This window comes from Grammomys surdaster, unplaced genomic scaffold (assembly GCF_004785775.1).
Source record: "Grammomys surdaster isolate TR1022 unplaced genomic scaffold, NIH_TR_1.0 751, whole genome shotgun sequence".
Taxonomy (NCBI): domain Eukaryota; kingdom Metazoa; phylum Chordata; class Mammalia; order Rodentia; family Muridae; genus Grammomys; species Grammomys surdaster.
The window spans coordinates 1,481,951-1,507,004 of NW_021605170.1; the positions used below are offsets into that span (position 1 = coordinate 1,481,951).

The following is a 25,054-nucleotide window of genomic DNA, read 5'->3' on the forward strand; positions in this document are numbered from 1 at the left end:
GTAACAGTACCAAACATGGCTATTTTCTCTAGACATACCTGCCATACATTTTGATTTATACATTAGGCACATTATGATAAAATAGAATACATACAATAATATACTACAATCAAACTTACCCAAAACTTAAAAGTATGTTGTTTTCTCAAAATTTTACTGAAATCTCAAATTATATACCCAACTTGTCCTCTCTCCTAACCATCTTCTCTGCTGACCCCACAAGCCTGGAATTCAGACGCACCAGAGACTGAAGCTGGAGAAAGCTTATCCTGGGCCGCTCTTGGCTGGGCCCACCTGGTTCATATTAGACTGCTTCAAAACAGCAAAAGTAGATCCATGAGTAGCCAAACAGCAATGGGAAATCCTGTCCATAACAGATGATAACCGGAGTGTGTGTGTGTGTGTTTTAAAGTAAGCAGCATGTAAATGTGAGTGTGAGAGAGAGAGTTTTTTTATTTGTAAAACCACTTGTATCAGGTGAAAGTGTACTGTGCATTTTAAGTTAAAAATCTTAAACATTAAGGAGTGCTTACTGGCTCACCCCAAAGTAACAGCTAGAGACAAAGACTGGAGTAAAGGCCTAGTGTTGCAAAAGCCCAGCTTATTTCCATCCTTTGCCTTCGATTGTTCTGGCCTGCCCTGTCTGTCTTATATTGCTGTAACAGTATACCACAGACAAGATGTTTACAAGAATGAGTTTATTGGCTCACAAGTCTACAGTCAACTTCTGGTCTCAAGGTGCTAACATCTGGTAAGAGGCTCCATGCTTTATCGATTGGTGGATGGTAAGAGAGCCAATCTTTTGCATAGTGGCGTGTGTGCGTGTGCAAGAGTGTGAGTGTGTGTGCTCACACATGTGCCCATCCATGCAGGTCAAAGGCTAATGTCAAGTAACTTCCTTAATAGCCCTCTACATTTTTACTTTAGGACAGGGTCTTCCACTGAACCTGAAGGCCAACAAAGGCCCAGAATCATCCTGTCTGCCTTCCAAGGGCTGAGATTACAGTGTATGCCATCATGCCCAGCTTTTACATAGGTTCTGGGGTACTGAATTCTGACCTTCATACTTCAACAGCAAGCACTATACTGACTGAGTCATCTCCCTAACTCCAAATTCACTCTTTAACTAAGGAGCCAGTTTCACTCACAAGGATGGATTGTTCAAGGCCTAATCCCGATTTAAGGACCTACTGACAGTTAATAACAAGCCAATGACAGTTATAAATTCCAACTTGTACTTGAAAAGGACAAATATTCAAATCAAAGCATAACTTATATAAAGCACTTCAGACTTCTACTGAGGCTTAGTTACCACTAAGCATTTTGTAAGTATGAACAATGCACTAAGAACATAAAGGCTAAAACATAATGCTTGCCCCCTGGAGTTTTAAGCACAGTAGAAAAAGACGGGTCTGGAAATTAAAAGACATGATATATTCAATGGCAAATACACTCCCTGACCCTGACCTCCAACCACCCCAGACAGACACCACACAAGACTACAAGATATGTTGGGTGACAAGACAGGAACAAATTGTCCCGAGAGACTCTACCCAGCAGCTGACTCAGACAGACACAGACACCGACAGCCAAACAGTGGATGGAGCTTGGGACTCTTATGGAAGAATAGGAAGGAGGATTGTGGGCCCTGAGGGGGATAGGAACTCCACAGGAAGACCAACAGAGTCAACTAACCTGGGCCTTGGTGTTGGGAGCCAACTCTGAGCAGAAAGCAGCTATCATCTTTGCAGCCATCTCAGGCCATATACCCTGACAAGAGACTTGTTTTCAACAGCCCACAACAGCTGAGCACACTCTGATAAACATCTTGTTTTTCTTACATATCTTGTTTTGTTGTTTAATGTCCCCAGCTGCAAGGTACACATGGTAAAGTGTCTTCAGCTGCATTCCCCTGCTTGTGCTTATATACACCCATGATTTCCTTTCAATAAATGGGACTTGAACAGACTCTCTGTCTTGTCTCCATTCTTCTTGTGTCTTGCCTCTCCATCCTCCATCCCCCCCCCCTTCTCTCGACCCTGACCCTCTGACTGGAGCAGCAGCTCAGGCCAGGACACCTTGGGAATCTCAGAATCTGAACCACCAACCAAATAGCATACACAAGCTGAACCTAGGCCTCTGCATGTATGTAATAGATGTACAGGCTTGGTCTTCATGTGGGTCCCAAACAACTGGAGCAGGGCTATCCCAAAAGCTGCTGCCTATATGCAGGATATGTTCTACAAGCTGGCTGCCTTGTCTGACCTCAGTGGGATTGGAAGCACCTAGCCTTGCAGAAACTTGAAGTGCTAGTGTAGGGGTATATGCAAGAGGCCCCCACCAGCTCAGAGGAGAAGGGAGGTGGATTCGGGAAGAATTGTGGGAGGGGGTGATTGGGAAGGGGCAGTGAGCAGGATGTAAAGTGAATAAGTAAAAAAAAATTAAATTAAAAAACTATGTTCATTAAATGTGATCGTTAAAGGTATTTTAGCATTCATTAGAAAAACAAAGTGAAAGGGAGTTCCTGGCTTAGTTCCTTACAACAAAATACAAACTAATCCATAGGGTGCTTTGGGTGTGGTACAGTGCAAGGTGCTTTTTAAGGCAAACAGCACATCCTGGTGCCTAACTATGCAGTTGCACACATAAAGGTGAATAAGAGGCAAAGAACTTACTCAGACCCTATAAGCAGAGAGTCAACAAACAGTCTGAAACACAGACAAACTGGTCTTCTAGCTCTCAGCCATTAGCTGGGTAGAGTGGGAACCTGAGCCAGGTGGGATCAGTAGTGACAGAGAGGATGAAATGAAAACATCTGTAGGTAGTAATGGAGTTGAGGAGGTGGGAGGTGAAGGCGGACAGTCTTTGGTCTGGATAGATAACTGGGTGCTGGTGATGCCCTTCATCTGTACTTGCTCGGCCAATCTCTCTTCAGCTCATCTCTTCAGATGCACATCTAACTGTCGTCAGGATACAGTCTCCTGCATAGTCATATATATTTCCTTTTCAACCATTTCCTGTCCTTCCCTGTCTCAGCTCACCCACATATATTCACTCAACAACCCTGTAACTTTTCCATTTCCACTGCTAGCATGTAGCCCTCAGCTATCATAAAATCTCTTACCTGACTTCTTTGTTTCTAACTTCTCTTTTCCCAAAGTCAAGATCTAGGTGTTGATTCTGTTTTTTAGAGAAAGAATGCCCTATTACAATCTACAGTTTTAACCTATCCACCCTCACATGCTGTCATTTTGTCTGCCATAAGCACAAATATCTTCAAGATAAAACAATCTGTCTTAGGACTATTGCTTCGATGAAATACTATGACCAAAGCAACTTAAGGAAGAAAGGAGATTTGTTTTGCAGTTCCATGGATTAAAAAGCAGTGACCACAGGAGCTCAACCAGAACAGAAACCGGGAGGCAGGAGCTAATGCAGAGGCCATGGAGAGAAGCTGCTTGCTCAGCCTGTCTTATAGAGCCCAGGACCACCAGCCCAGGGTAGCACCACACACAATGGGCTGAACCCTTCCCCATCAATCACTAATTAAGAAAATGTTTACAGCTGGATCTTAGGGAGGCATTTTCTCAATTGAGTTTCATTCCTATGACTCTAGCTTGTGTCGGGTTGACATAAAGCTAATCAGGACAGAGTCAAATATATTTATATAACCTTGGTTTTTACCATAAATCTCAATAATTTAATCTCATCTTAACTGGACTGCATATCAAGCCGAAGTTAACGTCATGTGCTAGTTAATTAAGTAAGGTAACTTCTGCAGAGAAACTGTATGATAATCCAGGTAGCAAGTGATGCCGTCTAAGAGTACACCGCCCCCAGAGGAATATTAATGAGATAATATACTTTTCCAGCCCCAGAAGCCCATCCTTCAGTGTGACAGAGCAAGACAGTACAGAGGCTCCTCTATCTTGTATTCTTGCTGCGGCCTGAATTTCAGGTTTAACTAGAATTTGGTCTCCTTATAGAGAATTTCACAAAAAAATTACCCAACTCTATTGTAGAAATCTAAGGCCAAGAGATTCCAGCTGACAGGATCCTTCTGGTTTCCATCTGCTCCTAGAGCTGATCCTGTGCCACAGCACTCCATACCCAAATCCCACCAGGAGTGCCAACACACCTGTGAGCACAGGTAACACCACCACTTCTGTTCAAATTCCTGGCCCAAGAAGGACCCACTCAGAGCCATCAGGGCACAGGAATCAAGGAACAGCCAGGAACAGGATCCTTCCAGTTTCCATCTATGCCCGGAGCTGACTCCATGCCACAGCTCTTCATACTCAAATTCCTCCCGAGAGAACTGGTCTCTCAGGAGTACTGACACACAGTACTGGCACATTGTTCTGTCCTTCATTACAAGTAAACGCTCATTTTCCTAATTGAATAATTTTTCTTACAACTTTTTAAAGACATGGTATATGTTTCAGGGTCTGGATGCAGCCCGAACTCAGTAACAGCTACTACTGGTGTATGAGTCTTAGAAAAACTGGTGGTTCTTTTTTCTTTCCAGGTAAAATTGAATCACCCGTGATGCCTGCTATTAGAAGTTCTAACCCAGATGGACCAGAAGCCAGGAGCCTCGCCCTTACCCTCACCCCCTACCTTTTCCCACCTGCACAAGGTCCCCTGAAGCTGGGCAACTGCAAGATCCTTCTTGGCAACTGCAGATAGACTCAAAGCAGTGTACCATATCATCTGAAGAATAGCAGGGAGACCATAACTCAAGCAGTGTACCATATCTTCTGAAGAATAGCAGGTTGCAGTCCTCCTCGCCCCCACGAATAACCAGGACCCGCCGGTCGGGTCAAGTGGCACCCAGACGTGGGGCTTGAGGCACGGACCCATCCGGACGGACCCTCATTGAGAGGATGTGCGAACGACATCAAGATTGAGCAAGACAGAGATCATCACCCGTGACCTGTCGTCCACGGAACCAGGTTGATGCTGCCATCAAGAAGGCAGTTGAAGTTCATTACCATCAGCTGAAAATTGCAGAGGATCCAGAAGTGACTCCGCAGGAGACTGACACAGCTGTCAGCTCCCCTGCCTCTCCCTACGGTCGACCCCTAGACTTCCACGCCCTCCAGAAGGGTTCCTGGTATGCCTGGCTTTGCCCTCATTTCTCTCGCTAGAGAGCTTGGCCTCTTGATCACCACAACAAAAATTGGCTTTTTCCTAAACCAAGGCCACCCTTGATATGGCCGCTAACATTGGGGAGCCTTCCTTTATGACAATATTACACCCCAAACTGACAAATGGTTGGTAACTTGAACATTTACAAGAGACTAGGATGGCTGTGAGTTAGCCCAATGACGGGATTATTGTAGGTCCACTTCCCAGGGGCCCACCCAATGCAGCCGAAAAGGAGTGCGTGGTGCTGGGAGTGGGTGCAGCCTACATGGCCTAAGACAGGGCTCTCACCCTCCTTTCACCCACATCAGAGTCCCTTGACGTTGCCCATCGTCGACAGCCTAAAGCCTTCGACCATCGATGTGACTCGTCTCACATCAGTGTTTTGGGGTTGTGAACTTGTCTAAGACCCCCCCATAATTAGACATCCAAATTCAAAACTCACATAGTTGGGATTGAACATAAGATGCCTTCTCTAACTAAACAGAGAAGGGGGAGATGCCAGAAGCCAGGACCCTCGCCCTTACCCTCACCCCCTACCTTTCCCCACCTGCACAATGTCCTCTGAAGCTTGGCAACTGCAAGATCCTGCTTAGCAACTGCAGATAGACTCAAAGCAGAGTACCATGTCTTCTTAAGAATAGCAGGGAGACCATAACTCAAGCAGTGTACCATATCTTCTGAAGAACTGCAGGTAGATCATAATTCAAGGCAGTGTACCATATAGACCATGACATGTTTCAAGGCACAGGCCAAGAAGATTTTGTACTTTTCCACCACCTGGACCCTCTTACCCCCTCCCCTTGTAAAACATGCTATAAAAAAGCATTTCATGTTCAAAAAAAAAAATAGTTGCCCTACTTACTAGCAGGCTCTTAAATATGAGAGTCACAGTAAACGTGTTTTTGACAGTGAAAAAAAAAAAAAGAAAAACTGGTGGTCTAATTTTTGTCCTCCTACTACACACAGGAGGGACAAGCTACAGTCAGAGACAGCAAGACTAGCTAAAACCAGAGATAACCAGATGTCAAGAGGCAAGGGCAAGAACATAAGCAACAGAAACCAAGGCTACTTGGCATCATCAGAACCCAGTTCTCCCACCACAGTGAGCCCTGGATACCCCAACACACCAGAAAAGCAAGACTCTGATTTAAAGTCACATCTCATAATGATGATGATAGAGGACTTCAAGAAGGACATAAGTATCGCCCTGAAAGAAATACAGGAGAACACAGGTAAACAGGTAGATGCTCTTAAAGAGGAAACACAAAAATCCCTTAGAGAATTACAGCCAATAGGAATAAATACTTTAAATTGGCTATAAACTGTGAGTAGTCACCTCGAGCAAGTGGTCTCCTCTAACAGTAGAAACCTGCCTGCTTTTCTGAGTCCTAACTCAAGGCATAAGTTTTTCTTTTCCTTATTACTATTCTTTTCTTTCAGATACTGGCCCACATACTCTGGACTTTCTCACTGTTCTTTGGAAATACCTCACATATCACACAGCACCTGTCCTCCACTGGGGAGCCTAGCAGCTTTCTCAGACCATGACATAAAAGGCATGGCTTTCTCTTCCCCCAATGCTTCCAGGCAGCTGCCAAGATATGTAGCTTGCCTATTGAGTCCGTTTTTAAATTATTTTATTAATGAGACTATGACAACTATGAAGAAGACCTCAGTTTTTCTGATAAACATATGAACCCAATGTGAAGATCCCCAAATTTCCACAGTTTTTCACAGTAAGAGTTGTAGAATAAAGCCAGGTGTGGTGGCGTATGCCTCTAATGACAGGCAGAGACAGACTGATCCGTGATCCTGGTACACATTGAGAACCCCCCTCCCCCCAAAAAAACAAAACCCAAATAAACAAAAGAAAGTTTTGTACAATAAGTCAGTAAAATGATTCAGAGGTTAGCAGCACATATTGTTCTTGCAGAGGACCTGAGTTTGGTTCTCTTCACCTACACTATTATAGAAATAATATGCATTCCCAGTAAGAAATCACTCCCACACTTATCACGAGTCTGGGTATGGCTAATTATTGCCTAAGAAAGAGCTGGCCTTGAATAAATTTTTACTAACTTATACACACCTTAGGAAATGCATTTTTCATATACGCTGTCATCCTTAAATGGAGTCCTAGCCCCAGTCTGCACTTTCAACAATTTCAAGAAACAGGAGTCTGAAAGTCTGACCACTTGGGTGGGATGGAGTGTTTGCATAGCAGAGATATTGCCAGAATTATTTTCACTACACCAGTATGGTTACCCCGACAAACACATACTCCAGTTAATGGCCGGGTTCATCCTGCCCACCTGTCAGAATTATGCTTTCCCTGCTAAGAGCATAGGGGACTTAATGGTAGCTGTGACCCTGAGCTGTCCCGTTAGAGGCACACTGTTCTGTCATTCATTACAAGTAAACGCTCGTTTTCCTAACTGAATAATTTTTCTTACAACTTTTTAAAGACATGGTATGCGTTTCAGGATCTGGACGCAGCCCGAACTCAATAACAGCCACTACGGTGTATGAGTCTTAGAAAAACTGGTGGTCTAATTTTTGTCCTCCTTGACTGGTTCCTTGGGTCGGTCTGAGCTTCCTTGGGAGGGAGGCGCCCAGCGAGCACTCTCAGGCGCCTCAGGACTGAAGCGAGGCGGGGAGGGAGTGAGCAACGCTGCTCCCGCCTCCTACCTGAGCACGTCGCGGCTGAGCTGCTCCGACACCACCGCCTTCAGCCGGCGCCGCTCCCCGGGCCCCTTCCTAGGCAGCCCTTTCCTGTCAAGCCCCGGGGACCTCAGAAGACCCGCCGGGGCCGCGCCACCCGCTCCACAGTGGGCCATGTCAGCCACACACCCCGGGTGACAGGCCGCGCGGGACCGGGACGGGGGCGTTCCCGAGCCCAGCAACCCGCCGCGGAGTCCGACCCGGAAAGAAAGTTCCCACCCCACCTAGTTTGTGGCCGGTCCCTAAACACCGCGGATCCGGTACCGCGAGCCTAGGAATGAAAGCCCGCAGCCACGTGACCGGGGGCTGCTGCGCGTGCGCACTCGCTCTGTTTACATCGGCCTGCTAGCGACCTCCTAATCTCCCTGAAGGAGAACATCCTCAGAGGTTTATGCCTTTCTTTCTTCTTACTGGTTGGTGTTAGTCAACCGTTTAATGAGTGTTATGGAGAAGGGACTTGAAATCAATGCGAGTACCGTTTGTATGTGTTTTCCTGGAGTGTCTGCATCCTCTGCCCTCTTTATTTATGAAAGATGGGGGGTGGGGAGTGTCACCAGAGTTTTCCAGTAGTATTAATGTCGTGAGCAAGGAGGTAGATAGGCATAGTTGGTATAGCACAAGTTATATTTTAGTATGCTGAGGGTCATCACACGAGGCTCACACTCTAAATTCCCATGGTCCTAAGGCTACTTACTGGGTGATACATCTTAGCTGAAGGTTATGTACTCCCAGAAGAATGATAACCAGGACTCAAATTGTATGTAAACACAAAGAGTGTTTTATTTTGCAGAAGTCCAGCATGAAGTCTCCCATTACCAAGACAGAGAGACAGTCAAGTGAGCTCGCTGGCCGATTTAAAGCACATTAGGGGATTCTGGAGTAGGTGACCTTCATCTTGCTCTATCTCTAAGGATATTCTGTTACGAGGGTGTGGGGACTGGAAACTGTTGCAGACCCATTGCCCTTGCTTTAGGCCATGTGCCTGGTCAGCTTATTGATGGCAGGGCAGTTTCTGACTCGCTGCCTGAAGCCTGGAGTTTTTTCTAGTAACTGACTTGCCTGGATTTGCCCAGTCTTAGGCCTAGTCTCCTTGACAGCCAGTTTGAAGCCTGTCACGGAGTCAGCCTGTCTTAGACTATCCTAACAGTAGTCTTTGATTTGAGAGTCAGGGTCCTGGGAGAGAGGGACTCTCCAGCCACATGGCAGATCAAGGTGACATCGCTCCAGAAGTGCAGAGCAGAGCGTTGCTCTTAGTCACTGATTATACACTGTTTATCTACTATCTACTGGTGTGATTCGAGGCCTGTGTCTGATTATCTTAAGTGATGCCACTGGTTTTGGTTATCATGTGCAGCCTGGAGAGTAGTGGAATTCCTGGTTAAGCTGTTTTTACAAATCTAAAAATGCACTTTTTTGTTTTTGTTTTTGTTTTTTTTACTATGCTCATTACACCTAGAGCTTAGTTTTGAGGAATAAATGATTTTGATTAAGAAAACCTGAAGGTTAACCCTCTCACAGTTCACAGCTCCCTGCTTTCATGGCTGCTTAATGCCCCTGCCCAGCTGGTTTCATATCACAACTATTAAGTTATCTGCCTTTTTTTGGGGGGGAGGGCTTCCTCACCCCAATATTCCTTCTTAAGTTGTAAAGCTTTTATAGGTATTCTAAATTGAACATGTGACGCTGAAGACTCTTTAAGCTAGGATCTGCTTTTATTAAGTGCAAACGTGCAGTGTGTCGAGTCCAAATGAAATTCCATCTCTCCAAATTCTGGTGGTTAGATAAAAATCCAGCATTTCTTGGAAACTTATGAAGCCAATCCCTTTCTACCAAAGGAGCTATCTGTGGTGTGTGTTAGCATACCAAAGGTCATGCTTGCTTCCAGGCTCCCTCAGTATCACAAGTACCTGTTACACATTTTACAGTTTATGTTAGCATGCTGCCTTTCTTACCTCCTCCACAACAGTAAATGTCTCCAGCTCATGGGCTTACCTTTTCTCCTTATAATCCTGCTATTTTGGCTATGCTCTTCCCACCTCCTTCCCTCACTTCCTTCTTCTTCCTTCCCTCCCTCCCTCTGCTCTCCTGCTATCTGTCTGTCTGTCTATCTATCTATGCTCTTCTCCCAAGGCCAGTTCCAGTCTGCTGATCCTGTTCAGTCTACCACTTTCTCTCTCTGCTCTGGATTCTTCCAGATGCCTCTAGGTGTTCTCTCCTACATTTCTGCAATAAAAACCTTCCCCTTAACCATATAATGCCATCCATTTATAAAGTGTTTTTATTCTGCACCTGAGTGACCTCCATATATATTTCCCAATTCCATGCATTTATATGCAAGTTAAGTCATTTTATTTTTTTCCTTTACAGCTAAATCAATTTCCATTATGTATTGTCAGGTCAAAAGGGTACCCTAAAACACCCCAAAAGGGCAGGCCCCTGGCTTGGTCCAAAATTCAGTCTAAGCTCAGCTCAAGCTGGACTGTAGAAATATTTCTGTCAGTTAGATTAAATATTTCTCAGGAAGTTGTGAACCAGATTCCTTGTATGCAAAAAAGGCATTTCCATATCCTCTAGTAGAAGTGACACATATGGTTCTCTATTGACATACATCTGTGGCACCCCATCAGCAGATCAAAATCCATGCTAACGTCTAAGTTCCTAAAGTTCTCTATTCACAAGTACCCGATATAAATTTCAGTGTCTATACTAGCCTCCGGGCCCTACTCATTCCCCCACAACCTCTCCCCCTCCACTGTGCTAGCTTCCAGGCTATTACACCTCACAGGCTTCTATCCTCCCGCATACCCATCCATCCTCTCTATAAAAACAAAGTTCCCTCCCCACCCCCCACCCCCACCCTGACTATTCTCATCTTCTCTGTTTTGGAGTTTTCCTGATGTTTCTGCCTGTTCTCTCTCTCTCCTAACCACAATAAGAGCCTTTCTTTACCATGACCTCATTTACACATATATGCAATACATTTTCATTACCCATTCTTCCAATGATGGACACATACACTCATTCCACTTTCTAGCTATTCTGAATAGAGCAGCAACAATCATGGTTGAGCAAGTATCTCTATAGTACAATATAGAATCCTTTTGATGCTTTCTAAAGCTCTTTTCTCTCAATTAAAGAATTAAAAAGCAAGAAAGAAATCATGCCAGAAATGCCAGAAACCCTAGGGAGTTCCAGTAAAGAGCCATTAAACGACACCTGGAAAATCAGGGTCCCCTTGTTGGAGTTCTTCATTTCATATTAAAATAATTTAAGAATGAAAACTGGAGCTTAAGGACAGTTTATTATCAATGAAAAGGAAAATCTCAGAGCAATCTGTAAATCATTTGAAGTCTGAGTCTGTTTGCTAGGTTGTAAAGCCATGTTTCTGCTTCTTATTTTCTGGGTGGATGGGACTACAAGACACATGCCATTGTGCCCAGTGAACATTATCTTAAGGGAGGGAAGGGTATTATAACTCTTCAAGCTTATTTAAAATATAATATCTGTGTTGGTTAGTTTCTGTCAGCATGACACGAACTAGGGCCATTTGAGAAGAGAGGACCACAACTGAAGAATTGACTCCATCAGACCAGCCTGTGGACAAGTCTGTGGTACATTTTCTTGAATGCTGATTGATGTGAGAGGGCCCAGCCCACTGTGAATGGTGCCTCCCCTGGGCAAGTGGTCCTGGGTTGCATAAGAAAGCAGGCTGAGTGAGCCATGGGGAGCCAGCCAGTAAGCAGCACCCTCTGTGGTTCCCATCACTTCTGCTTGAGTGCTTGGCCTGGCTTTCCTCAAAGATGGAAGCCCTTTCCTCCCCAAGTTGCTTTTTCCAAGACAGTATCCATGCTACTTAGAGTAAAAACCACTGAGTTTTCCCTCAAAGGGTAATTTTTATTTAGTTCGTCGTTTCCACCTAAAAGTTCTTTTCCTGTTTCTAAGGATGCCTCAAACATCTTAATATTAGGGAAATGTTTATGCCTCTCCTGGTAATGAATATATATAGGCTGTCTGGAGATCTATGTATGAATGAAATAATTTGGCATATGCTGGATGCTTCAGGGCAAACCTCCTAAAAGTCCTGTATGAAACCTGAGCCGAATCCTTGCCAGCCATCTGCTGGTAGAGTGTGGAAACATCTAGGTCTGGCACTCCAAAAGCTGCCCGAAGCATAGTTGTCAACTCCTGTTCTGTTATATAACCATCCTCATCAAGATCAAAAAGTTTAAATGACATTTGCAGAATCTTCTCTGTGTTAGCTGGGTTACACAGGACAGTTAGACCTATCACATACTCTCTGAAGTCTATGGTGCCATCCTGATTCCTGTCAAAGAGAGAAAAAAGCTGTCTCAAGGGCTCTGAAATTGGGAGTTTTAAATAACGTGAGAACTCTTCAATTCCAATCTTGCCTCCTTTTGAGGAGACTGCAACTGAAGCATATTTGTCCAAGTGCTTGTGGATATTGTCCCAATCTAATTTCAATTTCTGACTGATTTTTGTAAATTCCACCAAGCCGGCTTCCATGGGTAGTTGAAGTGCACCAGCAGAAACCATCAGTTTGCAGTCTTCGAAACTGTGGTCAGTTACGGGCAGCTTCAGAGCGTTTGCCATGGCAATTCGGACTGTGTTGGCGAAAAGGATGGGGTCTTTCTTTTCTTCTTCACTTGGCGTATAAACAGGCATGAACTCGACCTCCAATCTAGTGAAGGGCTGACTCAGAGTAAGCATACATATCTGGAAGCCTGAGAATCCGTGCCAAGTCCAGGTCACTGTGTCCAGGGTGTTGGGGTACCTAAGCAGCACTGGTTGCACAGGGACACCTGGGGAGAAGGCTCCTAGTTTAAAAGTAACAAGACAGGAGCGGTTGGTGCACACTCCTTCTGGAAAAATCAGAATCTGCGGCCACTTCATTTTAGATTTCACTCGAGTGAGAATTTCATTCCGGGTAGTCTTTCTAGAATTCGGGTCTTCTCGTTGCACAAGCACAGGCTGAGTTAACAGGATGCATTTCCCAGCCAATGGGATCCTCACATGCTGACTATCAGAGACCACCGAAGGGAGCCCGGTCACAACAACAGCAATTGCATCAAAGAAGGTGGAGTGTGGTGCGGTGACAAAGATGGGGGCCTCCTCTCTGGTGGCTTTCTTCCCTTTGACCTTAACCAGGAACCCAGCAAAAAAGAACGCCAAACGAAACAAGAATATGAGCACCGGCTTTATCAGATGTTTCCTCCAACTCCTCATAGGATTGGTAGGGTGAGTAGGCAAGTTAATGGCAGAGAGTACAGCCACTGGCCAGAGAAGGATGAGGAGGAAGACAATACAGGACACCCGCACGGGTACCAGCACAGTCCCCAGGATGATGGTGCAGGCCCAGCGCCAAGCACTCAGGTGTGTGGGGTGAGTGAAGGGGTTGGCTACTGCCGGAGGATATAAGGACTTGTTCAGCTCCTGCGCAGTCCTGCTGTCCCACACCTCCACCTCAGTTGTGGTGTCTGTGGTATCTTTGCGCTGGGTCAGATGAGCCATGAAGCCTGATTCTCAGCGTATTCTCCACATCCAAGGGCTACTTCCGTTTGCATCTAATTAGCACCCTTATAGCTAATTGTTGGTTAATAGGAAATGATACACTACCTTGAAAATTATAAGAAAAAAATCCGCAGGAGAATTAGAATCTCATCAAGAGAACAATCACGGTGTGCTGTTGGTTTTAGTCATATATATGGTTAGTAAATTTTCACATAACACTTTCTGGTATTATATTACTCCTATGTACTTACTAAGGAGATATGAATTTGATATGAATTGCAACTCTCAGACTTAAGTGACAATTCCAGGAAAGTTTGCTGTGGGCTGCTGTGAGTACTAACTCGTGAAATTCGTCCACTCTCCATTCGGATGGATTACTTTGCTGATTTCATTATTTTTATGCCAAGAAGTGTAAGGAAGGCCACCTTAGAATTTGTGTTATGAGCCCTTTTCCATACATAGAAATTTGAAGAATAGATTTTAAGAGAGGAACAGGTGAGAAAGAGAGAGTAATAGGCTCTGTGACTGGAGAGAAAAAATTGGTAGAGAAGGGAACCAGCAAGAGGGGGAGAGGGAGGGGGAGAGGGCAGCTGAGGAGGGGGAGAGTGAGAAGAGAGCACAATGTGTTCGTGTGAAATGCCAAAATGAAATCCACCCCTTACAAAATTAGTCATTTACAAAGAAAAAAAATTAGGGAATTCTAATAGGCCAGAGTTGACTATAACATATGGGGTTTATATTGTTAACATTAGTCTACATTCTAAACTGAAAAAAAAAAAAACTTGACTAAAATAAGATCTACTTAACTGTGTTAGCACAGCCTCGGGACGAGTCTCTTCTTTCCTACTGTCCTTGGGAAGTCATGGAGCTCAGTTAGTGTGAACTAGGCTCTCTTCTAGATCTGGAAGCACTCACAGTCCTGCCCATGCTGCACTGAGGATTCATGGTTGCTAACTGGTAATCTGAATTCCTTTCCCCAGAGTGAAAGTGATCGTTTAGGTCCCTGAGTTCACATCTATTGACACTATCAAGTTAGTCCTACAACAGGAAGAGCTGTGGGTACCAAAGCTGGATGAGCAAGGTGTGATCTCTGTGGAAGGTTACTTCCAGGTTCCAACATTACACAAGGGGAATCAGCAAAGTTACATGTTAAAGCCTTCTCACATCTTTAAGTTGGCCATATTCCCTACCGTGCACTTTTGTTTCGAGGCTCCAGTATAAAGTTGTAAACAATTGAGCTTTTATTATGCCTAGAGGTTACTATGGCACAAGGAGAATTCTGAGGACACTCCACATTCTCCTGTCACTATGAGGACTGTCTTATAATGAAGGAAGTGTCATTAAGGTGCTGTGACTTGCCAGGTTACTAATTGCCTCTTTTGCCAGAGAGGATATCCCAAGACAGTGGACAGCAGTGACTGGAGCAGCACTGTTTTTCTTCTGTGACTTGTTATTATACAACTCACCTTTTCTACTTCCTCGGCTTTCTTTAATTGCATACTGTAGATGCTTCTTCTTTTTTTTTTTTTTTTTTGGTTTTCTGAGACAGGGTTTCTCTGTATAGCCTGGGCTGTCGTGGAACTCACTCTGTAGACCAGGCTGGCCTCGAACTCAGAAATCCGGCTGCCTCTGCCGCCCAAGTGCTGGGATTAAAGGCATGCGCCACCACCACCCGGCCTAAATGCTTCTTAAGAAACAGTTCTCACGCCATATTTCTTTTATACTCTGTGGGCCAGATGTGGTGTAATATTTGACTATAACATTGTACCGCAGTAGTCAGTCCCTGACCCTCAACCATGGTCTTAGTTACTTATGATCCATCAGGGTTTAAAAATATGAAGTGAAAAAAATCACAGAAATGATGCATAAGTGTTTTAAGTTGTACAGTAATCTGAGCAGCATGATAAAAATCTCCCCTTGTTCAGCTTCACCCCACCTGGGGATGCAGATCCTCTCTGTCCAAGATATCGGGGCCGCATGTGCCTCTATCCACTCAACTTCCAGATCAACTATCCTGATGTGCATCACTTGTGCAAAAGAGGATCCGTGTATTGTTCAGTGTTACTTAATCTCACCCACTAACAGTCCCAAAGTGCCAAAGAGAAGCCATAAGTACTACTTTTAATTAAAAAGGTAGATATTTCCCATGAGGAATGAAAAAAAAAAGTATGCTGTGAAAATAGAGAAAGAGATCGGTGCTATTTTGATCATCATACCTCAAACCGAGTCACAGCCACAGTACACAGAAAGGGCTTAGTTAAGACGGAAAAGCATCTGTCATATAGGGTTTTAGTCATCTGCAGTTTGAGGTCTGCTAACAGTCTTGGGACTGCATTTGTTCATAAGAAATTGCATGCCTACAGTGCAGCAGGATGTTATTCTACACAATGTACATCAGCTTTAAAAAATTATATCTTGCCCTGTAGAACTTGGATTCTAGTATTCAAAGGAATTATAGTATTAATTTCTTACAGCACTGAAGAGGTAAAGAGATATTTTCCTACTTGGTTGATGTAGCACATACCAGTTTCAAATAGAGTTTAATCATTCATCATAAACAGAACCTAAGATCCACTTCCTGAAAGACTCATCTAGCCAAGTTATTCAGATTCCTTTATAGATTATAAAGTCATGGGAGTTGATGTTGGAATTTTTAATGGCTAGAAACAATATAGTAGAAACAATGTTTTAACAATGAGATTAAAATATTTGAGATTGCAGATCCGCCGTGTATACTTTGGCCTAGCTCAGATCACAAGTGTTTGTAAAGGGTACCATGTGTTAATAGGATAACGGAAACAAGGAGCCAAATGTGAGCCATGTTCTCCAGGTACCTTTTGTATAACTCTCCATTTTAAGGCAGATGGGTTTCTGTGCAAATACAATGAAAAAGAATTACAGATTGATTTTTCAGTACCATGTGTCACTATATTTATTTATAATCAAGCTTATTAAAACAGGTATTTTTTCTAATAAAACATAAGTTGAGGAACAAATTTTTAAGAGGTTTTTGGAGATTCCATGAGCAAGTCCCCGTAGGAGATAAAGTCAGTCTCTCCTTGTTTCTTCCCTCAGGAATTCCCATATCAGTCCATTCACTATGTCAGGCTGGTCTTGCTGAAGCCAGTGGCTACCTTCTGACAAAATGGTGAGTCTGAAATAATTTTTAACATAAATCTTTGTGACCTCGGCCATCTCAACCTCCATAAATGCATCTTCCTCTCCCCACAGAAGCAGTGTCGGGGTCGTCACCATGTGATGCTTGAGAGGCAGGCAGCTATAAAATCCAAACACATTGGCTTCAGAACTCCTGGGGAACTTTGAGTAATGGTCTTCATAACATTCAATGAAGGTTATAGATTCCTCAAAGAGGATAGTACTATATCTTCTTAAAGGGCTGAAAATTGGTTCTTGGGAGGGTGAATTTGGAGGAAATGTTTAAAAAGCTCCTTTGGAAAGTGGTAATGAAGAATAATTGTGAAATACTGCATTGGGCACTAAGACTGTTCCAACACACTGAGTGTGTTAGTGAACATAATTCAGTACTCAAGACACAAAGGCAGGCCATCACTATAAGTTCAGGGCTAGCCTGGGCTACACAGAATTTCAGGGCTACACAGAATTTCAGGACAGCATGGGCCAAAAATCGAGACCCTATCTGAAAACAAAGAATAAGCCACTAAAGAAGGAAAACGAAAAAGGAATCTCATAGTTCCGATCTAATAAGACCCAAGTCAGCTCTTCACCGAATGCAGCACTTCACAACTGCTTTCAATAAAGAACCAACTTGGACCTCTAGAACCAGGTGAAAAACAGAGGGGTAGCCTGCACTACACTCTGCAGAGCCAGGGTAGGAAGGTCTCTTTGGTTTCCTGACCGGCCAGCCTGGTATAATCAACAAGCCCCTGCTTCCCAGTAAGAAACCATATCAATGATCAAGGTGCATGGCTGCTGAGTGGTGGTACCCTGGGTAGGCCTCAACACACACCCACATGCACACACACCTACACACACTCACACCCATATGCACACACACCTACACACGTGCACACACACCTACACTCTCACACACACCTACACACAGTCTCACACACACATGCACACACACCTACACACACTCACACATATACATAAACCAATCATATTTAGCCTTTACAAAACTGAAATCTGTCCGAGGCCAACCAAGGCTACACTGTAAAACACTTCTAAAGAAGAAAACAAAAGTACAACACACCCCAAACAAAGTCATGAATTTGCCATTCACAGGCTCTGTATCTCTGGGAGTTCACAGTGCTTTCTCCTGGTGGTGCTGAAAGGCCCCCGGGGAGGGGAGACCCCCACTCAAGCCACGAGAACTCATGACTACTCAAAAGACTCAGAGACACCGATCTTGATGCAACAGCAAGATGTATATTTCAATCAGTGTGCTGAGGCTGAGACCCTGTAACCCACGCAGGGGCAGAGGAGCTCGGTCCCCAGCTCGGGGAGAGTAGGGTATTTAAAGGAAAAAACCACAACCCAGGGGGAGTGGGGAGGGGTAACTGTGGAAAGTGTCAGGGTTCAGGAAACAATCATCGAGAAAGTGCCAGTCCATTACTCAGCATATGACAGGGCTAGAGGAACAATCATGGGGAAGTATAGGTCTTTTTTTCTCAAGGCTCAATCTTATTCAACCATATCATTTACATCATCTACTTTGTGGTTAGCCAAGTTCTTGTTCTTGTAGCACAAAGCCCTAGAACCAGCTGAGCTGCTCTCCTGGTTCTTTGTATTGTTAGTCTGCTAGAAGTGAAAATTCTATTAACCCTTCAGTGCAAGTAGTCCCAGTCAGCAATCATAGTAAAAACAGATTTAAAAAAAACTTCAGAAAGGGCAGAGAGGTAAGATTCCTCCTAGAGCTATGTAAAACACATTTTTCTGGGGTGGGGGTGGGGTGTTCCATCTTTGACTTTCTGGTCATGATTATAATCTCTATAACCTGGGACTGTGTGATAAGACAAACCCTGTCCCCTTAAATGGCGTGCGTCAGAGTGTTCTATCACACAACAGAAAAGAAACCAAGACACTGACTTGCTGAATTTTTTTCTTTGTTTAGGCAGGATTTTACTGTGTAGCCCATGCTGGCCTTGAATTTATGATTCTTGTACCTCAGCCTTTCCAGTGCTGGCACTGCCTTGCCTGACTGCTACCTTTGTCTTGGTTATCTTGGTTCATATCAGTTTCTTTGCCTTTCCCCTCTTTTTCTGATTCCTTTGAATTGGTAGGTTTTTTTTTTTTTTTAAATCCCCCATACTGGTTTAAAGATACTAAAAGTATTTGACTCTTATTTCCCTCGGCACCACACTCCCTACCTGTTTTCCCAACCCTTCTTCTTCCACACCTGTGATGCATGAAGTCACACTCCCATCTTCCCATACAGCTCTAGTCCTGAGATTCCCCTTCCAGCCCACTCTCCTTGGCCTTGGGTTTCTTCCAAAGCCATTTTCTGTATGTTTGTAATGGATTCATGACTCTGGTTATTTACTTAATGTATGTTTCCTCTGCCAAAGTTTGTGAGCTCAGGATCCTTGTCTTGTTTTGCTCAATACTGTACCTCGACTGCTGACAGCCCAGGACATGTCATGTTCTTAAGCATGTTTCTTGAGTGAATTAATACATGATCGTTACAGTACACTAAAAATTAATCCACTCAAAAGGAAAGAATTATGAATAAAACAAGCAATAGCCACATAGGGACCTTTAATTCTCCACGGTTCCACATTTTAAATTTTCTATGAAAGAAACTTATTAATATTGGGCCTGGGGCTAGGGAGACGGCTCAGTGCTGGCTACATAACCATGAAGATCCAAGTTCAAGTCTACAGAATTCGTGCAAAGGCAAATAGGGAATGTAAACATCTGTATTCCCAGCACTCCTATGGAGAGATGGGAGGCAGAAACAGAAGAGCCCCTGGAAGCTTGCAGGTCAGTTAGTCTGGGGTGTGTAGCAGAAAAACGAAAGAAACTTTGCTTCACACAAAGTGCTAGAAGGTAAAGGCTGACACCAAGTTACCCTTTCTGACTGCCACACAGGCACTGTATAGTATGACCACATCACATACACACACACACACGTATGTATAAATATGCACACACATAGACACATACATGCACACACAGAGACACACAGATACACACATGTGCACATGTGTGTACATACACAGAGACACACACATGCACACATGCACGTGTGCATACACAGAAACAGAGACACACATGCACACACACATACATGCAGACACACAGAAACATACATATATATGCACACATGTGTACACACATGCAGATACAGGCAGACACACAGAGACATGCACACACAGACACATGTGCACATGTGTGTGCACACATACAGACACATACATATATACAGGCACACATATATGCACATGTGTGTGCACATACAGACACACAGACATACACATAAACATACAGACACACACACACACAGAGACACATGTGCACAAATATACCCACACAGAAACACCCACAGAGATATACATGTACATGCATATGCACATGCAGATATACACAGACACACAGATGCACATACATGCATACACACACAGACACACATGCACACATGCATATGCGCATATGCTCACACACATACAGACACACACATACCCAGAATATGATATGTCTGGGGGAAAATGTGTGTGACATTCTAAATAAGCGATAAACTTAATTTAAAATAATAAAGTATTACCTCTTTAGATGAAGTATTTTACTTAACCTAAAAGAAATTATAATCACCTGAAAATGTTTCGATAGTGGTTAATTGGACCACTTAGTGCTCCAGGCTGAGAAAAGACATAAAGGTAAGCTTCTAGATCTTCTGTTGTCAGCTGCTGTCCTTTCCTTCCAATGCCAGTGCTCTGACTGGTAAACAGGTGCTTCAAAGCCTAATTAAGCAAAAGAAGATCATTTACAATTGTCAGTTATCTGATAATAAAGTCATACTTTAAAGGGAGTTGGGGGCTGACAATTGGTAGAGTACTTGACAGGCACACACAAAAACATGGTTTGAGCCCTAGTACTGCTTAAACTGAGCAGGGGAGCACTTGCCTGTCATCACAGCACTTCAGAAGTAGAGTCAAGAGGATCAGAAGCCAAGATCATCTTTTCTACATACGAGTTCAGTCAAGGCCGTGCTGGCTTTCCTGAGCCTTATCTCAAAAAATGGGGGTAGATAGTATTTCTAGTTGATGTGGGGACATGATAGTTGATAAGGGGGCATGGTGGTTGGTGTGGGGATATGGTAGCTGATGCGGGGGATATGGTAGCTGAATGGCAGTGATAACTTGTAACTTTTGCTCTAGCTCAGGGTCTCATTGCTTATAGATGAAATTCACATTCCTGCTTTCCTAATTTCTTTTTATTCTTCTTTTTTGATCCCTTTGCATATTTTACCACAATGAAAAGCATCCTATCTTGGTGCCTCTTCATGTTCTATAAGAGTGCCAGGTAGTTTCCCTGCCAAACTGTTCCTTCATTTTTCAACTACTATTTAGTGACCAGAAAGATCCTTCTTTCAAAGTTACTCAAACCATAGTAGAAAGGCCTTACTTCACAACCCAGTTCACACCCCAGTTCCCAGCAGTTTCCTCAGTAAGTGGAGTGGGAGTTGAGGAGATGACTGTTAGTGTCATCACCTCTTCTGCTGGTGGTTTCCAGTTTTATCCCTTGGCTTTAAAGTCCCAATTGCAACCTTTTAAATTGCCTCAGTGACTTGCCTTTGTTTCATGGAACATTGTTCTACAGCATCATTTCCCGATGCACAGGCAACCTGTTCAGAGCCATTGTCATATTTGTTTAAAATATGAATCCTAGAGGCCCTGAGATGGTTCAGGAGCAAAGGCACTTAATGCCAAACCCAAGGACCTGGGTTTGAGCCCAGGATACAGGTGGTGTAAGAAGAGACCTGACCAATGGAAGTTTTTCTCTCACCTTCAAACAACCACACACACAAGTAATAAAAATGGAATGACTTTTCACACGAGTCCTACACACACACAAAAACACATGCAAAAACATGAAATGGCATAAACATGAGGTGATTAATTATATTATTTGTAATTGGAAATTACCAGAAGAAACTCAGTGCCTATCAATTGAGTGCTTGTTGAAATAAATAAAGTTCATTTTCACTCTGGTGTACAACATGCTCTTATGTAAAGACAGAGACTATTTCTATACGTTTACCTGAAGCAATCACTAGGCTACATTACTGGGTGAAAAAAAAAAGAAAAAAAAAATAAACAGAACACTAGGGTAGACACTAGTGTCTACTGTCCACTGCTCACTGGGTATAAGGGTAAAGAATCACTTGATTGTAATAAACTCAAAAATAAAAGAATGTTTGGGTAGATTAAGCAAGCACTTGCCCAACCTCAAACTATAGATTTCAGTGACCTTCTACATAGTTACAGTGGGCATTCTGAAGCCCTGGAGCTTCAATTAAGATGCCCATTTCAATTTTAGATGCCCATTATCAATTACATTTTTTGTACTTTTCCAGCACACATGCACATGCACACACACACAAACAAACACATACACAAATACACCAAATACACAAATACACAGAGAAACAAAGAGAAAGAGGGAGGGAGGGAAATGAGAGAGAGAGAGAGAGAGAGAGAGAGAGAGAGAGAGAGAGAGAAAGAGAGAGAGAGAGAGAGAGAGAGAGAGAGAGAGAGAGAGAAACAATGGAACTTGAAAAAAATATTGAGTGAGGTAACTCAGACCCTGAAAAACAAATGTCTTATGTTCTCTTATTGGAGGCTCCTAGCTCCAAATTATCAGATGTGCGTGTATATCCTGTAGTAGCTATAGAAACAAGGGAAGGAAAACAGGACCACTGCCAGGATACGGGGGTTGTTAAGCAATAGAGAAGGGAATGGCAGGGTACATGTGATCTGATCGGGAAATGAGAAAGGAGGTGTTCTTTAGGGAGAGAAAGGGAGGTGGATACAGAAGAAGTGGGTAGATAAAATAACAGTAAGGATGTTTGGAAAAGATGCAAAAATATACTATTAACTATTTACCTAAAACCCCCATACTATGTATAATTCTATGTATAATTACACATATAGCTGGATTTGAATTGACAGTGCTTCCTCAAAGAGTCAAAGACCACCTCACAAAAAACCCAATAACAGACATGAGAAGCCTACTTTCAAGATTCTCTAAGTGATTCCTAAATCACACAGGCTATTGCTATTGTTCTTGGTTGTCCCAAAGGGTGAAAAGTAAATCTTTAGTGTGGAAGACACCATGCACTCCAGAAATGGGATTCAGAGATCCCTAGGCTGGAACCTGCCCTGAATACCCTTCTTTGAGGCCTAGTACCATGTAAGCTTCCAAAGGAGGAAAGTCACCAGCAGTCCTACCTATTGATGATACCTATGAACCACATCAAGGATCAGGGTGACAAGCTAACACTAAGGGCTCAATAATGTCATGCCCTGATGGTAACCAACTGCTCTCTAAGTGGACCTAAGGCCTGTCCAACAAGAGAGAGATCATGGCTGGTGCTGGAAACATAACTAACTCTGTGCTAGTGAAGGCATGGTTGTTAGAGGAGAATCAACAACTTCTACTTTACTAAACCAGCATAATCCCTAACAACGATCTATAAATATTTGTCCTTATGCCCATAGACAAGAATAGTCTATGTGACTCAACAAGGAAACTTTGCAACAGACAGAAGTCACTACAGAAAGCTGCAACCAATCAAAATGCGGAATCATGGAGCCTAGTCCCGGTGGTCACATCTACAAAATATTTCCACATCTGAGGCTCAGTGAACATTTCAGAAGATGGGGCAGAAAGATTTTAAGGGCCAGAGGATCAGGGAGTTTACTGTGAGACTGTCTCCTAGTAATGTCAGAAGCTGCACCTACATGACTGTCAGAACATAAGCTGAACCATGATGATATTGATGGACATGCCACAGCAGATGAAGAAAAACCCACGGGGCCTCAACTCTACAAAGAGAACTCTAGGCAACAGAGGAAAGCTGGGGACAGGAGAGGTGGCTATCCCCAAGGAAAAGCACATGGATTGGTTGTCCAGTGCCAGCGGCCAGCCCTGAAGATGTACATACAATAATATTATACATGCTGAATAGGTAATGTATAGGAATACATATGTATATACACACATGGTAGTGAAAAAGAGGTCGAGGATTTCAAGGAGAGTAGGGAGAGAGATATGTGAGATTTTCAGCGAGGAGAGGGAAAGGAGAAATGCCAAATTATCATCTCAAAAAAGAAAAAAAAACATAGGACTTGGTTGAAACTAGAGAAACAATTAACTTTATATCTCATTTACAACTGTTGTGTCCTTTCTACGTGTTTCACTTGTTCTCATAATCTTACCCTTGATCTCCTCTCAAAATGTTACGCCACATGCACGTTTACAACTGTTTACACAGACACTTGTATACATTATAGGCTATACGCTATATCTTACAAAAACATAAAGACACAAACGACATTAAGTAAATGGTCTTCTATGAGAGAGGGAGGGAGCGGGGTGGACAGACAGACAGACAGACAAGCCAGACTGCCCTGAATATACTCTGTTTAAGCCCTGATATGGAATGCTACAAATGTTTTATGTAACATCAAAGAAGTTAATCCTGCCTTAAGTTTGTTTTGAAAATATAAATAAGATTTCATGATTCACATATTCTTTCTAAAAACAACACACAGATTTTGTGTGATGGAAGTATCTAGAAACCCCATAACAATGATCATCTTGAATCCACACTGTGGTCTCTAAATACCATTTCTTAGTAAAATAAATGACAGTTCCTCGAATAAATCAATAAGTGACTGAATGAATGCTTCTGGACTAGAACATGAAGTAACAGATTCCCAAGGGAAACATTAAATATTATCAGTTTAAGGAGTTACACGACAATGAAACAGAAGTTGGGCTGCAGGGAACCCCACCTGGCTGGTATGGAACGACGTGACCTCACAACAATAATGAAGAGTATTTACTGTCGTATCAAATATATACTCATGACGTGAAACATTTATACAGTCATCTTGTACTTAAAAACCACTAAACAGAAGATGTACTACAAAATCCCAATTGATCAAAAGCAGAAAGAATGATGGAATTAGAAAATCACGATTTTGCATACTGTGCTGAAATAATAAACTTAGTATCAACGTAAACCTGGCACAGTGCCAGGAAACCCTGGCTGGGCTATCAGCTCAGGAGCCCACTGTAACTAAAATGGAGACAACCAGATACAACAGGTTTAACTGAGAGGACACATGAGGAAATGCATAGTATCCCCTTTTGAAAATCTTTGTCAAGTTAAAAACCCTATTAAGCCTCCAGACCAGCATCTATAACACAGGGAAAGCCTGAGTATCACACTGAAGCAGCCAGGGAGGAAGTATGCCCTCCCTCAGAGGAGGCAACCTAGTTGCTTCAACTTTATTTGCTTGTTTGTTTATCAAGACAGCATCTGGCTGGTCGGGCACTCACTATGTAAGACAGACTGGACTCAAGATTTGTGGCAATCTTTCTGCCTCTGCCTCCTGAGTGCTGGGATTACAGGTGTGTGTCATTGTGTGCTTTTAAAAGAAAA

At 43.2% G+C, this 25,054-nt stretch overlaps 3 protein-coding genes and 1 long non-coding RNA gene across 6 annotated transcripts in view; 1 reads left to right on the forward strand and 3 right to left on the reverse strand.

The window, feature by feature from the left end:
* Btbd8 (BTB domain containing 8) overlaps window positions 1-7,988 on the reverse strand; it is a 51,197-nt gene extending 43,209 nt beyond the window's left edge. For both annotated transcript variants that reach the window (XM_028782392.1, XM_028782393.1), the window contains exon 1: window positions 7,840-7,988. In XM_028782392.1, coding sequence (XP_028638225.1) covers window positions 7,840-7,988 — 149 coding nt within the window. The remainder of the gene's footprint in view (window positions 1-7,839) is intronic.
* A 208-nt stretch (window positions 7,989-8,196) lies between these two features.
* On the forward strand, window positions 8,197-24,264 carry LOC114633738. Its single transcript, XR_003713232.1, has 3 exons — window positions 8,197-8,259; window positions 16,477-16,549; window positions 23,103-24,264. It is a non-coding gene; the product is annotated as an uncharacterized LOC114633738 (long non-coding RNA).
* LOC114633736 (lysophosphatidylcholine acyltransferase 2B) lies at window positions 11,751-14,616 on the reverse strand. The gene is made up of 2 exons (XM_028782362.1): window positions 14,209-14,616; window positions 11,751-13,506 (listed from the first exon to the last, which is right to left on the reverse strand). Exon 2 carries the CDS (start codon window positions 13,399-13,401, stop codon window positions 11,848-11,850), a length of 1,554 nt encoding a protein of 517 aa, XP_028638195.1. The 5' UTR covers window positions 13,402-13,506; window positions 14,209-14,616; the 3' UTR covers window positions 11,751-11,847.
* Window positions 16,304-25,054, reverse strand: part of Ephx4 (epoxide hydrolase 4) — a 32,395-nt gene continuing 23,644 nt past the window's right edge. For both annotated transcript variants that reach the window (XM_028782363.1, XM_028782364.1), the window contains exons 6-7: window positions 20,194-20,342; window positions 16,304-16,678 (exon numbers count right to left, since the gene is read on the reverse strand). In XM_028782363.1, coding sequence (XP_028638196.1) covers window positions 16,450-16,678; window positions 20,194-20,342 — 378 coding nt within the window. In that variant the 3' untranslated portion in view covers window positions 16,304-16,449. The remainder of the gene's footprint in view (window positions 16,679-20,193; window positions 20,343-25,054) is intronic.

Bases quoted from the DNA above. Each gene is read 5' to 3' on its own strand.
- LOC114633736 (XM_028782362.1), bottom strand. From the start codon at position 13,401: ATGGCTCATCTGACCCAGCGCAAAGATACCACAGACACCACAACTGAG.